At 39.4% G+C, this 16486-nt stretch overlaps 1 protein-coding gene across 1 annotated transcript in view; it reads left to right on the top strand.

The window, feature by feature from the left end:
- rpain (RPA interacting protein) overlaps positions 1 to 16486 on the top strand; it is a 74245-nt gene that overhangs the window by 23484 nt on the left and 34275 nt on the right. Inside the window, exons 4-5 of the mRNA XM_069885021.1 lie at positions 2031 to 2145; positions 10848 to 10911. Coding sequence (XP_069741122.1) covers positions 2031 to 2145; positions 10848 to 10911 — 179 coding nt within the window. The remainder of the gene's footprint in view (positions 1 to 2030; positions 2146 to 10847; positions 10912 to 16486) is intronic.

Genomic DNA, 16486 nt, shown 5'->3' with positions numbered 1-16486 from the left:
GGTACATGGTTACCATCAAATCCCGGTGCAGCCAGAAGAAATCCAGAAAACTGCTTTGATCACCTCTTTTGGCTTATTCGAGTTTCTGCAGATGCCTTTTGGGCTAAATGTAGTGGGCCAGGATTTGGATTTCCTATTCATATACCTGGAAGATGTTCTGATCGTCAGCAGGAATCGTAAAGAGCACTTATCCCACCTCAGCCAACTGTACACCAACTGAGCAAGTTTGGACTGACTATTAACCCAGCCAAATGCCAATTCAGGCAGGACATCATCTATTTCCTGGGTCACAGGATTTCAAACACCCCTGCTGAACAAATTATAAGCCAAACGGAAGTTCACTGGGCCTACCACAGACATGGGGCTGCAGGAATTTGTGGACATGGTAAACTTCCACCACCACTTCCTCCCAGCGGCAGCCAGCATCATGCGATCATTGTTCACTCTGACTGGGTAAAACGAAAGACCATAATTGGAACCCGGAGGCCGAAGCACCTTTCATCCAAACAAAGGAGGCCCTGGCAAACGTTGCCATGCTAGTACACCCCAGGACAGATGTTTCAACGGCTGTTATAGTGGATGCATCAAACAGAGCAATTGGTGTGGTACTGGAACAACTTGTGGACGGACACTAGAAGCCCCTGGCTTTCTTCAGTAGACATTTAAGACCATCCGAGTTGAAATTCAGTGCCTTCAACAGAGAGCTGGTGATCTGGCACTTCCGATACTTTCTGGAAGGCAGACCGTTTACAGCCTTTACTGACCACCAGCCCCTAACGTTTGCGTTCACCAAGGTATCAGACCCCTGGTCAGCCTGGAAGCAGTGGCACTTTTCTTACATATTGGAGTTTACAACAGCGATCCAGCACGTCTCTGGTAAGGACAATGTTTTGGCAGAAGCTCTATCCAGGCCAATCGTCCAAACATTGGCACAAGGGATCAGCTACTCAGAATTCACAGAGGCAGAACAAGGGGATGCACAGCTACAGGACCGCAGTCTCAGGACTGCAGCTGCAGGACAAACCCTTGGGTCCAGTTGAACAGACTTTGTGACACAGCCACTGGCAATCCTGGCAGCCTGGAGACGGCGAGTGTTCGACTCAGTGCATGGCTTAGCGCACCCCTTGATCCGAATCACAATCTGCATGGTATCCAGTCAGTTTGTCAAAAAAGAACAGATCAGTGATTGGGCGAGAAAATACACACAGTGTCAGACAGCCAAGGTCCAGAGGCACACCAAAGTGCGCACCCCCCCCCCCCCAACCCCACAGCAGTTCCAACCCACAACCCGCAGATTTGATCACATCAATGTCAATATGTAGGGCCACTGCAGGTATCACGGGGAGCATGGTACCTCCTCACCATGGTGGACCATTTCACTATATGGCCAGAGGCAGTTCCTCTCATCACCACCATCAAATCCTGCCCCAGGGCCCTAGTTGCAACTTTGGTAGCACGTTTTGGCATCCCAGCCCACATCACATCGGACAGAAGGGCCCAATTCACTGTACGTAGCCAGCTCATTGGAGACCCAGTTGCATCACCCACAGCCTATCACCCACAATCAAATGGCATAGTGGAGTGCTTCCATAGACACCTGAAATCAACGTGATTTGAATGAAGCCTATCCCAACTGATCAACTCTCTCCTTCTCCTGTACTTGAGATATAGAAATCCTCTCTAAACTGTGGCAAATTGAATTACATTGGAATTGATCTGAAGGATGGAAATGTAGTAAATTATGAATATAGTTAAACATAGGAACAAAATCAAAGAGCAGGATATTGAAGCTAAAATAGTAACAGAAATAGTCACATTAGATGAATAAAACACAGCTTGTCAAAGTTGAAGAGATAGTTGCACAACAAAAATAAATAGAATTAACAAAAATTAAAACATTGAATTGCCTCTTTGGTTGTTAAAACTTTGATCTAGAATTAAAAAATAAGAAACTTTTTTAAAAATCTTAATTTTGACAGTTTGTATAAAGTAGCATTTGTGATTTTTCTGTATTTTTTTCTCCCTTGTAGAAAAAGCCATCATAGAAGAATATGAGGCTAGTTTACATTTTGATGATGCATGCATGAATGCCATTGTTGAAGGGTTCGATGATCCAGATAGACTCGTCTGCCCTGTTTGCAACAGGTGAGTGTGCTGCAAATTACATTCCATATAACAATTTACAGTACGGAAACAGGCCATATCAGCCCTTCTACTCCGCACTGATTTATGTTAACTCCACTAGTTCCACCTACCCACTCCCTTGCCCATAACCCTCCAACCCCCTCACATCCATGTACTCATCTTCTCTTAAATGACAGAATTGACTCTGCTGCAACTACCTCTTCTGGAGATCATTTCACTCAGCCACCACTCTCTGAGTGAAGAAGCATCCTCTTATATTATTCCTAAAGTTTTGCCCCCTAACCCTTAACTTATGACCCCTCAGGGGTAAGAGCCTATTCACATCTACTCTATCTATTCCCTTCATAATTTAAAATACCTCTATCAAATCCCCTCTCAACCTTCTACGCTCCAATGAATAAAGCCCCAGTCTACTCAATCTTTCTCCGTATTCAAGATACTGCAATCCAGGCAACATTTTTGTAAACCTTTGCATCTTCTGAACCTTATTTATATTGTTCTATAATTTGGAGATCAGAACTGCACACAATACTCCAAACTTGACCTCACCAATGCCTTAAACAGTCTCAACATCACATCCCAGCTTCTATATTTCTAAGCTATGATTTATAAAGGCCAGCATACCAAAAGCCTTCTTCACCACTCTATCTACATGGGAATCCACCTTCAAGGAACGCTGAACCGTTAATCCAAGATCCTCTGTTCCTCTGCATTCCTCAATGCCCTCCCCTTCACTGCATACGTCCTATTTTGGTTATTCCTCCCAAAATGAAGCACCTCACACTTACCTACATTAAACTCCATCTGCCACCTTTCCAAACAGTTCAAATCCTTCTGTTGTCCATGAAAATCCTCCTCACTATCTACAACTCCCCCTATTTTTGTATCGTCCGCATATTTACTCGCCCAATTACCACTCCATCATCCAAATCATTAATGTAAATGACGAACAACAAAGGACCCAACACCAATCCCTGAGGCACATCATTTGTCACTGGCCTCCATCCTGACAGACAGTTGTCCACCATGACTCTCTGGTGCCCATCTTCTAGCCACCGTTGAACCCGTCTATGACTACCTCAACATCTATCCCTAGTGACTGAACCTTCCTCGCCAACCTTCCATGTGGAACCTTATTGAAAGCCTTACTGAAATCCAAATAGACTACGTCTACTGCTCTACCTTAATCAACCTTTCTGGTCACCTCTTCAAAAAATTCAACAAGATTCGTCAAACATGACTTTCCCCTCAAACCCATGTGGGTATCCCTGATCAATCCTTTCCAGATATTTACACATATTATCCCCAAGAATTCCTTCCATTAGTTTCCCCACCACCGATGTCAAATTTACTGGTCAATAATTGCTTGGCCTACACCTTGTGCCCTTTTTAAACAATGGAACCTAGTTTGCGACCTGCCAATCCCGTGGCACCACCCTCCTCCAGTGACCATTGAAAAATCACCTTCAGAGCTTGCGCTATTTCCTTCCTCCCTGACCTCCCTTAAGGTCCTGGGAAAAATCCTATCAGGACCAGGAAACATTCTGCTACATCTTGACATCGTGTTCTGATCCAAAATATGAACCATTCTTTTTCTCCCACTGATGCTGCTCAACCCATTTAGTTCCTCTAGCAGGTTGCTTGTAGCTTCAGATTCCAGTGTCTGCAGCCTCCTGTGTGTCTGCAATTTGAATTTCTGGATGGTTTCCTGGAGGCTTTTTTCTTAGCCTATTTATTTCAAATAGCTGAAAAACCAAGGTTAAAGCTCTGCTTTGCCCATTCAGAAATCTGCATTTAATTTTGGCTTTTGCATTTCAGAGAACAGACTAATCTTGGAGCGTGTACAACAGATGGTATCAGGGTTAAAATTTGGTTACCATTGCTATGATAACATTGTACAAGACATTGTTAGGCCACATTTTGAGTACTGTGTGCACTTTAGATCACCTATCTACAGGAAAGTTGTCAATAAATTTGAAAGTGCAAAGAAGACTTGAGGAACTGAGTTACAAGGAGAGGTTAAGCAGGTGAGGATTTCATTTCCTTGAGTGTAGAAGAATGAAGAGAGATTTGATAGATACAAAATTATGAGGGGTATAGACTTTTTCCATTGAGGTTAGGTGAGATAACTAGAGGACATGGATTAAGGATGAAAGGAGAGAAGTTTAGGGGGAACATGGGGAGGGGGATTTTATTCAGAGAGTGATGGGAGTATGGAACAAGCTGCCAGCTGAAGTGGTGAATGTGGGTTCAATTTTAACATTTAAGAAAAATTTAGATAATTACATGGACGCGAAGGATATGGAATGGGTGCAATTCAATGGGAATAGATGCAATACTAGTTTGGCACTGACTTCAAACTGAAGGGCTTGTTTTCTGGGTTATGTTCTAAGCCTAGAATATGTTTGCCTTCCTTTTATATGTAGTAGATAAAAGTGGTTGAATTGGAATTGGGGTATCAAAGTCTGTGGTCTTTAAGTTTAAGAACCAAAGAAAGTCGTTCTTTTCATCAGAAAACCAATAGCAATTTCAACTAAATGGTGCTGTTGCACGCGTTGTACTTGTGCTCAATGGGAATAGCTGGAGCAGAGACAGAAGACCTGACTTTCAATACTTATGCATTTGGGCTGTTAACTGAAAGTGGCAGAGCAAGTTAGTTGCCAAAGATCTTGAGAGCCAGATAAGCTCTCCATATACCTGGGATTGGCCAGTAAGAAATGTTCTCACAGTCATCTTGAATAACAAGGGAGTCAATGAGTCAAGTGATTAGGACTCAGGAGAGGTTGAACAGGCTTGGGCTTTTCCTTGGAGCGTGTGAGGGTGATCTCACAGACATTTTTAAACTTTGGCGAACAGCACTGTAACAGGCTAATTCAGCCCTAAAAGTCCTTGCTGGCTAATTTACACCCCATTTACCTTTTTTTGAAGGGTGGGAGGAACCAGAGTCCCCAGAGAAAATCAACACAGACACAGGGAGAACATACAAACTCATTACAAGCAAAGCAGGTTTCGAACCTGGGACCAGTCCAGATTGCTGGTGCTGTAAAGATGTTGCGCTAATCACTACGCCTGCCGTGCCATGTACAAAATCATGCAAGGAATAGATTAGGTGAAAGGAGAGTGTCCTTTGCACAGAGTAAGGGAATCGGTAACCAGAAGACATAGGTTTAAGGTTAGGGGAATATATCCAACAGGAACCTGAGGGTGTATGAAATCGGGCTGCTGGAGGAGGTGGTTGTGGGAAGTACTATTGTAACACTTAAGAGCAACTTGGACAGATACATAAATAGGATGGATTTGGAGGGAAATGAAGGAAGGTGGAACTAGTGTGAATGGAACACTTGTTCAGCACGAGCAAGTTGGGCTCAAAGGCCTTTTTTTCATGCTGTATGCCTCGATGACAAAGGATGTGAAAATCTTGCAGCCACTCCTTCAGTCAGGAATCCAATTTAATTGTTCAAAACTAAGACAGGTAGACTTACATTATTTAAGTGTTTGAATTGTTGGAAAAATCCATACCAGTGCAAATCTGACATTCCTCCCCTATCTTCTAATTAAATTAGGCCAGGTTTGAGAGGCTGAATGACTTCTTTTCCTGCTTACTGTTGACCAGTTTTACCTGTGTGAGTTGAAGGGGAGCAACTGAACATTCAAAGGAGAAACGTCACTAGTGACTCATACTCAGATCTTCCTTTCATCACATTGAATCGTGGAAGTAATTTAAAATTGATTCAGAGAGGTCATAATATTTGCATAATTATAACCAATATTTGCATAATAATAATCATCAGAGGTGGCATGGGATTTCTAGTTTACAGGGAAAATGTCCCAGCTTTCTTGGGACAATTTGATTACATTGAAATAGAATTATATCATTAAAAAGTGAGTCATAAATAACCCCAACAGTGTCTAAAATCTTTTATCTGAATTATTAAATGAATAACAAATCTTTTCCATATTCAAATAAGACATGATGTCACACAACCAGTGATCATGAGTAGATGGGGCAGCATCCTTCTATTTAAGTAAAATTGCACGTCTTGCTGAAAGAGAGATGAAAGAAGACTCTGTACCAGAGACAAAGAAGAATCCTTCCCTCCTATTATACTGAAAAGAGCCACCAAAGGATTCGGTACCAAATCTATTCTAAAAACTGTAGACAAAGTGTGGAAAACATCTCTCCAGTATTTATCTAGACTAGGACAAGTCCAGAACATATGAATTAATGAAGCTTCACTGCTCTTACACCTGTCACAACAGGGACTCATAGCAGAGTAAAAGTGAGACTATTAAAACTTAAACATATGTGCTCTGTGTACTACCTTAAATTATAATAAACAATGACGTGCATAATGAAGAGCTATTGATCAACTTAAAAATTGTCCCAATCCACATACAATATAGTCAAATTTAAATCCTGTTCCCAAGCATTTTTAATTTTAACTAGAAAAGTCTTTTTATGCATAACAATTTCCCATAAATATTACACTTTTATAAGAAGGCATTAAACTAAAATAACTCATCTACAAACTTGATCCAGACTCTTGGAAAATCAAAAAAACTGATTCAAGAAAATACCAGATTATTCGAAATGGGTCAGGTTAATGTTTTTTCTGGGGAGAACTGGTTATTTTTTAAAAAAAAAGCCCAGTAGCAACAGCAAATAACTTGTATCAGTGTTTCTTGATCTGAAATCATCATGGCAAGCTTGGCCAGTTCAGTTTCTGTGCTTTTTAAGCATTCAATTGTTTAATTCTCACCTAAAAAAAATGCTGGCTGCCACCGATTACCGACACGAATCCAAAGTGGCTGCCGATCACAAAGACTATCCACCGCTGCCCGACATGAGCCATCACTGCCACTGATCCCCAGGGAGGCTTCTCGGGCCCGTGGAACACTCACTGGCGAGTCAGCGAGCACCTGTCTATGCAGTTGCCGGAGTCCTGACTCCGAATCCTTCCCTAGGCCTACCGTGCACACCCACTGGGGAAGTGGGATTTGAAGATGCCAAGGAGGGAAGAGGATAGAGGGGAGGGGAGGGTATGCTACTGAGCTCGAGGCTCGTGCGGAAGCCAGAGGCCCACTCCTGCCTGGGAGGCTGCTCTCCTTGATGATCCAAGAGATTTCTATAACTGCTTGCTGCTGGGAAACAGCGGTGTGCAGTTTGAGAGGGAGAGCTGAAAAGTCAATAGGGGAAGGTTAAAAAAAAAAGAAATGGAAAAAGAGAGGGGAGGGAGTTACCTGAAAGGAAGACAATCGTCATTCTAATTTCATATTTCTAATTTTTTTCAACCTGTTAGGTCACTTTGGCTCTGACAAAATTTGGGATAAATGAGAATTTCTGATTCTTAAAAAAAATTTAGATAAATGAGGATTTTGTAGAATCCTATTTTGGATTATCAGATTGTACTGTATCTTTTATATAAAAAAAAAGGCGTGGGCAGGTTAAATTTAGCAGAAAGCTACTAAAATGGTGCAAACTATCTATCAATGAACAGATTCTTAAAACTTCAAATAGCCTCTATCATTTCTGAAAAATAACATTATGCAAAGAAGGTTGAAAAAGGTGATTGGATACGATAGGGCTTGAAAGATAGAAAATATCTCAGCTTTCTGGCTTTGTTAAATATCCAGGGATTCCCACTGATCATTCTTTGGAAAAATATTGAGGGGAGATTGCATTTAGTCTTCGTGACCCTTCCTTAACAGCTACCCCTTGATACCTGTGGTTTATGTAAAGGAGCCTTGTAGAGAACCTTTAATGAGATCTGTGTTCCAAAGCAAATGTATAGCCAGTGCATACTTTGTAATTTTAGGAGTTTTTGATTTAACATAAAAAAACCGTACACTTAGCAACAGTTTAGATTAAGAGCAGTGATGTAGATTCCCTGTAATGAAAATAAAAGTTGGCTTTGATAGATGATTGAATATTTAGAAATTGTCAAACTCCCCTGGCTGCATTTTGAAGTCTCATTCTAAAAGTTACAAATCAAGTCAATAGTGTAACTGTCCTGAACAAGAAGCTTTTCTGGTCATTCTTTACTTGGGATCATTCCTTCCCAATTGTTCAGTTCTTTGTTCAGGTGTTTCTTGACCTGAAATCATCATGGCAGGCTTGGCCAGTTCAGTTTCTGTGCTTTGATGGGTCACCTTGCAGTGATCTAACTGATCTCATGTTGCAAAAGAAACTGTTGAGTCATGTTTCAATTTACTGATGGACCTAAATTGCTATCGCCTTGTCCTTTCACCGAGCTGGCCCACCTGGAGAATGATGCCTCAAATTCTATCTACAAATTTACCAATGACACTGCAGTTGTCAGCAGAATCACAGATGGCAATGAGGAAATGTACAGGAGGGAGATAGATCAGCTAGTAGAGTGGTGCCAGAACAAAACCTTGCCCTCATCATTAGCAAAACCAAATAAATGATCGTAGACTCCAGGAGGAAATCAGGAGAACACAATCCAGTCCTCATCGAGGGGTCAGCAGTGGAGAGAGTCAAGAACTTAAAATTCCTGGGTGTCATCATCTCTGAGGATCTGTCCTGGAGCTTCCATATCTATGCAATCACAAAGAAAGCTTTCCATTACTTTCTGAAGAGTTTGAGGAGATTCAGTATGACTCTCTGCAGGTGTATGGTGGAGAGCATTATGGCTGGATGCATGACTGCCTGGTATGGAGGTGCCTTCACTCAGGACAAGAAAAAACTCCAGAGGGTTGACAACTCGGCCTGTGGCATCATGGTTTTCAGTCCATCGATGCCATGTCTTAAGAAAGTAACCTCCATCAAGGACCCACCATCCAGGCCGTGCCCTCTTCACTCTGTTCCCATCAGGTGGGAAAAGGTGGAAGAGCCTGAAGACGAGCACTCAGTGGTGCAAAGGCAGCTTCCTCCCCCGCCATCAGATTTTTGAATGAACCAGAGACATCTTACTTTGTCTTTTTATTTTGCACTATTTTTATTTATTTTGTAATCTGGTTAATGTAAATATTTGGACTGTGATGTTGCCATAAATTCATGACAATAAATTCTGATTGATTAAAATGCCAGGCTGCTGTTCATCGACTTCAGCTTGGCATTTAATATGATCATTCCCCAGAGGCTGTCCTTCCTGGGACTCCACACCCCACTCTGTAACTGGATTCCAGACTTCCTAATGGAAAGACTGCAGTCTGTCCAGGTCAGTTGAAAAATGTCACGCACTGCCAGATCCAGCTCCAATGGTGTTATCAACAGTTGTGGGCCTCATCAGCAACAATGATGAGTTGCACAACAGGGAAGAGGTGGAAGATCCTGTGACAACCTGAGTCTCAACGTGTACAAGACTAAGGAGATGATCGTGGACTTAAGGAGGACCAGGAATGACCAGCCACTCTCCACTACACATCAACAACTGTAGAGGCCAGAATGGAAAGCAGCAAGTTCCTTTGAATTCACTTAACTTGTGCCCTATTGTGGACACACACATCTGTTCACTTGCCAGGAAGGCACAACGGCGACTGCACTTCCTGGGAACACCGAAGCAGTCAACCTTCCACAGGAGCTCTATCGAGAGGGTCCTGGATGGCTGCATCAAAATGGGCTACGGTTGCTGCAGAGAAATTCATCCGAGGTCAATCCACAGGACCATAAGAATGATAGAGAAGATCACTAATATCTCTTCTCTACCCATCCCCACCCATCAACTTGAACTACTGGGATTGTTGTCTGAAGAGGGCATGCAAAATCATTTGAGGACCCCTTCAACCCTGCACACAGCATCTTTCAGCTGCTCCCATTGGGAAAGAAATACAGGAGGATCAGAGCCAGCATCACCAGGCTGAAGAACAGCTTCTTCTCAAGGACAGTGAGAATGCTGAATGACCAAAGGAACTGCTCATACTAACCATCTGAGTCTCTCATATTCATGAAACAATATTTAATTATTTGTATGCAGATGTTCCAATTTGCAATATTTCAAATTTATGATGATCCGAATCTGTTCTGAATAAATGGCCTTTTACCGTGCTGTATGTCTAAATTTGACTTGACTGATTTTATTTCACCCTTGATTGTGCATTCTAAGTGGATATGGTTACTTAATCAAGTATCTTTCTTTTGATTTCTTGCAAATAGACTTATAACTGATTTAGAATTGAATTTAATAACTATTTGCCTAACTAATATATAGAGTTAGCAGAAGTTTACACATCAACTTCCACCATGAGATACAGCAAAACTTGTTATCCAGAATTTAAGCAACCAGTAGCATCAAACAATTGGCAAAAAAAATCATGAAAAATAAATAGATAAAAAGAACAGAAGTTTAAAATTGGCGAGCCTTGCTGTTAGTTTGCCAATTACGCAACACGCAATCTCAAGCAACTGGAAAATTCCTTATTTGGCATTTACCAATCTCCATGTATGCTGGATACCAGGGGTTTTGTTGTAATTTTAAATAAAGAGTCTCAATTTGTCATGCAACTGGTTCCTCCAGCTGGTTGAACTGGAGGAGATGGTCCTGTTTAATGAATTTAATTAAGATCATTCAGTTTGGTTTTGGAACTGCACCCTATCATAAGTTTAGGAGTGGATGAATAAAGGGAAAAATGAGAATTTTTTTTTGACAGTACACGTTTCCCCTACTCTACAACTTATTTCAATGCAAGACGTGAGCAAAACAAATAACAAACTAAGCAAAGGATTTTCTTTTCTTTTGTAGGAATTACCTGAGCATTAGCAGTGACTCTGTAACTTGCTCATGTGGAATGTGCATTAATTCACAGGTAAGCATCTTTCACAGAGCAGTCTAATTTTGATTTATTTTCCTCATGAGAATGGAAAATAGATGAACTTACTAGACTCACATCCATTTTGGATCAATACACGTTAGCTGTTTGTGCATCCAAATAAAACACTTTATGTCAAGAAATTCAGTACCATCTCCATGCCGTGATGCTGAACTCTTCCATCTACTCCGTCTCCGTGCCTACATCTACAACCAAGATTCTCCACACCCCACCAGAACTCCTCCTACTTTAACCCGTCTTCCTCCTCCTGGACACTTCGTTGCAGCCTTCTGCTTGCACTGGACCTTAATATTTCCAATTGCCAGCAAGACATCAACTGACTCGACTTTACCACTCCCCTCACCCATTCCAATCTCACCTCCTCAGAAAGTCTTGCCCTCCATTCTCTCTGCACTAATCCCAGTCTCACTACTCATGGCGAATGTCACGCCACTATTCAAAAATGATGTAGGCAAAAGACAGAGAACAAGAGGCTAGTTAGTTTAACATCTGTTGTTTGGAAAATGCTTAAAGCTATCATTAAAAAAGAAATAGTGAGGCATCTGGAGCGAAATAGATTCAGAAAAGGCAGGTATGATTTTACAAATTTACTGTGAGTAGTTCTGGTCTCTACACGACAGCATAGAAACCAGGCCCTTCAAATCTGTGCTGAACCATATTTTCTTGTCTAATCCCATTGACCTGCACCCAAGTCATAAACCTCCACACCTCTCCCATCCATGTGCCTGCCCAAATTCTTAAATGTTAAAATTAAGCCTGCATTCACCACCTTAGGTGGCACATCATTCAATGCTCCCACTACTCTCTGTGTGAAGACGTTCCCTCTAAATGTTCCCCCTTTCACACTTAACCCATGTCCTCTGGTTTGTATCTTGCCTACCCTCACTACTGGCTTTGGAGGCAGTGTAGAGGAAGTTGAATGAAGGGGTTAGCCTATAAAGAGAGATTGAATCATCTGGGCCTGTACTTGCTGGAATTTAGAAGAATGATAACTGATCTTATAGAAACATAAAATTGTGAAAGACATAGATAAGATAGAGGTATGTAAATTGTTTCCATTGGTCGGTCAGGTCTCTGGCATGGAGTCTTGTCCTGTGGCTAAGAAGGGAAGGGAGGAACAAAGGTGAGAGGATTCCATGGTGAGGGGACAAAGACAGATAAGAGGTTCTGTGGAAACGACAGAGTATCCTGAATGTTGTGTTGCCTCCCTGATGCCTGGGTTTGAGATATCTCCAATCGAGTTCACGGCATTCTCAGGAGGGAGGGTGAGCAGCCAGATGTTGTGGTCCATATAGGGACCAATGATGTGGGTAAGGAGGATGAGGAGGTCCTGAAAGGAGAATTCAGGGAGTTTAGTGCTATGTTTTTTTAATATTTTATTTAAAATTTAACCAATATAGGATTACAAAATAACCCCCTTTCCCTCTTCTCGCCACCCTTTAAAAGCCAACCCTCTCCCACCCAATAACCCCAAAAGGATTGAAGAAAGAGATTTAAACAATCACAGATACAATTAACTGCCATGGATCAGAGCAATACCACCAGAACGAGCCACAAGAGATTCACATTTTTTAACCCATTTAACCTAGATAAGGGCTCCATATTTTCTGGAAAAAAAATCGATAATCGTCAAGCAAATTATTTTTTTCCAATTGAATACAAGATTTCATTTCCATATGCCATCTCTGCAATCCCAAATCAATCTCATTTTTTCCAAGGAATAGCTGAACATTTTCTTGCTAGAGCAATCTCTAATCTAAAAACTCAATTTGATACATAGTCAATCTCAATTTGAAACTAAGCAATGGACCCAACGTTATTTTTATTAGGTAATTAAACTTTTAAAACTTTTGATTTAACACCATCACATAACCAAGTCAAATGTAAAAAAAAAGAACCTACTTCTTTACATCTAAAGAATTTAAATTATATCTCTTTAATTTCTGAGGTGTTAAATACAACTGATGTATAAAATTATAATGGACTAATCTATATCTCATATTAACAATCTTAGTCATACTTAATCATCTTGATCTATTGTTATTCCTAAATCTTTTTCCCATTATAATCTTAATTTGTGAATATCTAATTTAGGAATTTGACTTCGCAATAATTTATACTTTTCTGAAATTTCTGAATTTGTACTGCCATAAGCAAAATTTCAATTTTTGATTGTCTTTGTAATCTTAAATTATGTCCAGAATTATCAAATAATAAAGCCTTAACTTGATAATCACAAAAAAGTATTATTTGGAAACATGTATTTTTCTTTCATTCTTTGAAAAGAAATAAAATAACCAGCTTCATAACAATCTTGTACTGTTTTAATTCCTTTCTGATCCAATATTTTCCAAAACTGTAAAAAAGTAAAATGAAAAAGTATATTCTGATACAAAGGTGTTTCACCTGAAATTTTCCCCTATTTCATCATTTATCAGTCCATAATTCAATAAAATGTCTCAAAATAGGTGGATTATTATTAATAATTAACAGTATTCCATTTACTTAACTCTGTTAGCCCATATTAAAGGGTTATCTAAATCAATGATTCTATTAATAAACCTCAATTGTGCTGCTTTATAGTAATTCTGAAAATTCAGAAGTTGTGAACCTCCCAATTCATACTTCTAAGTTAATTTTTGTAGGGATACTCTTACCATTTTACCTTTCCATAAAAACTTCCAGATTATAGAATTCAAATCTTTAAAGAATTTCTGAGGAATTTTACAAGGAATAGATTGAAAAAGATACTGAATTCTATGAAAAACATTCATCTTGATACAATTAATAGGTAAATCTTTCCATTTATTCAAATCTTCCTTTATACGTGGAATTATTTATCTTTATTTCATAAAATAGATTGTCCAAATCCTTATCAATTCTAACCATTTAAACTGAATAGTTTTCTTACATTGAGTATAATCACCATCAATCAACGACATGATCTCACTCTTATCCCAATTAATTTTATAACCTGATATTTCTCTATTTTGTTTCAGTCTCTTATATAATGAACTTAATGAATTCTGTGGTTCTGTTAAATAAATCAAAACATCATCAGCAAACAAATTAATCTTAAATTCATCAGAATTAACGTTAATACCCTTAATATTACTATCCTGTCTTATCAATTAAGCTGAAGGTTCAATAGATAATACAAACAATGCTAGGACAAAGGGCAACCTTGTCTAGTAGATCTCTTGAATAAAAATGATGACTATATTTGACTATTTGTCGCCACTCTGGCAGAAAGGTTTTTATGTAAAGACTTAATCCAACTAATAAAGATTGGTCCAAACCTAAATTTCTCCAATACTTAAAAAAATTCAGCATCTAATGATAAAACCATTGGTAAGTCAGATTCCTTCTGAGAAATACTAATCAAACTGATTAATTTTGCAATATTATCTGCAGAATAACGATTTTTAATAAATCCAGCCTGATCTAAATGAATTAAATGGTAAATACTTAGCCAATCTATTTGCAAAGACTTGAGCTGCAATTTTATAATCAACTTTTAACAATTAAATAGGTCTATAGGATTCAATCTTTAGGAATCTCTATTTTTCTTTAGAATAACTTTTAATTGCATTAAAAAAAGGTGATGGGACTCCAATCCACGGCAGTTCTTCAAAATAAAATAGAAAAGAAAGAAACCCTAAAAAAAACAAAAGGATTCCCCCCCTCAAGAAAAAAACACCACTTACACAAAAGCAGTACTACTCCCCTCTATTGTACTTTGGAAGGAGAAATAAAAAAATCCGCCTCCCCAAACAGAATAGGGAGAAAAAAAAAACAACAGTAATCATCAATACTTCAAGCATGATAAACTGCTTCGAAGTTTCTATTAATGTGATCATCATCAATATCACTTTCAGTTAATTCATAATGGTGCACATTCTGTGAACTATTTCTTCTCTTGGACCATCTGGACTGTTGGGAAGATTGATCATGATTCCCCTTCTTATTATCAGGCAATGAATTAGCAAATAAAAGAGTTTAATCGTCATTAGCAAAGAATTGTGACTGATATTCTCCATAAAAGATCTTAAGTATGGCAGGATATCTAAAGGCAAATTTATATCTTTTTTCCATAAAACAGCCTTAGCAGGATTAAATTCCTTGTGATGTTTGACTCGGATCTGCATAGAAAAATACTCTATTGTTTCCAACCAGCAGAGGAGTCTGATGTTTTCTCGCATTTTGAACTACGACCCTCAATATCATTTCTTTATCTTGACATCATAGACCTTTAATTAGAATAGAGCATGGCCGTTGACCCGGAAAATGTTTCCTTTTAATAGCTCTATGAGCTCTATCCAACTCCAACCCATTTGGAAAATGCTCAATTCCCAAAACTTCAGGAATCCATTTCTGTAAAAAAACTGTACTGGATCTGAATCTTCAAAATCTTCAGGCAACCCCACAATTTTCACATTATTTCTATGGCTTTGATTTTCCAAAACATCAGTTTTTTGCAACAACTTTTTTCTCTGAACTTCCCAAGCAGTATAACAATCTTCCAATAATTTACCAACCATATCTTTACATTGTTCTACTTCATCATGACAGTCTTGAAAATCTTCTTTGATTTTTTGATTTTTAACCTGAATTTTTTCCATCGTTTTAGCACATCTTGAAACATCAGTCTTAATAGTAATAATTTTTTCCTTCATACTACTAAATAATGTTTCAAATTGATCTTTAATTGACTAAATCCTTAATTCATTTGAGTCGATAATACTTGAATTTGTTTTAACAATGTATCCAATTGACCTGATGGGTCTACGTAATGAGTAACTAGAAACTCCAGCTTGACTTTCTTGGACAACATACTGAGGTAAGGGCCTTCCCTGTTGTATCAGCATCTCTTCTCCCTCCATTACTTGTAAAGTATTGTTTTCTTCAGTCCTGATGTCTTCCTCTGTTGAAGTTGGTGTCTGTTCAGCCTGCCTGAGGGGTTTCGGTTTCCCCCATCAACAGTCCAGAAGCACTGGGCTGTGAGGGCTCAGCCTGCCCCACAAGTAGAGTCACAGTCTGTATCACACGCTTGCGTGGAGATTTGCGCATGCGCGCTTGATCCTGAAATTCCGACAGCTGTACCTGTCATTTTCTGACTCCAGCACCATCTTCCTCATTTCCCCGGGTAAGTGGCACTGGAGTTGCTTGAAATTTTGCTGGGACTTGCCAAGTCAATCTCAGAGGAAGAAGCATGTCTCCAGGATCCACTTCTAAGGTAGACCCAAGAAACTGTTGTCTCTTTAGGAGTCGTTTTTCATTGTCTGTGTCCTTGATTTCTTCATAGTATTTCTTTAAAAGAAAATTTAAAACTTGTTTTATAAAAAAAATTCTGAAAAAGTGGTTTTAATTAATTCCGTTGGGTGAAGCATCTTCTCCACATCACGCCACACCTTCTCCGCAGTTAGGTGTTAGGTTGAAGGAAAGGATATCCAGGGTAGTGATCTCAGGATTGCTACCCGTGGCATGTACTGGTGAGATGAGAAATATGAAGATAATTCACTTAACATGTGGCTGAAGACATGGTGTAGAA

This window comes from Narcine bancroftii, chromosome 6, assembly GCF_036971445.1.
Source record: "Narcine bancroftii isolate sNarBan1 chromosome 6, sNarBan1.hap1, whole genome shotgun sequence".
NCBI classification, from domain to species: Eukaryota; Metazoa; Chordata; class Chondrichthyes; order Torpediniformes; family Narcinidae; genus Narcine; species Narcine bancroftii.
Note: the sequence above shows the minus strand (reverse complement) of the source record. Positions and strands in the feature narration are given on the sequence as shown.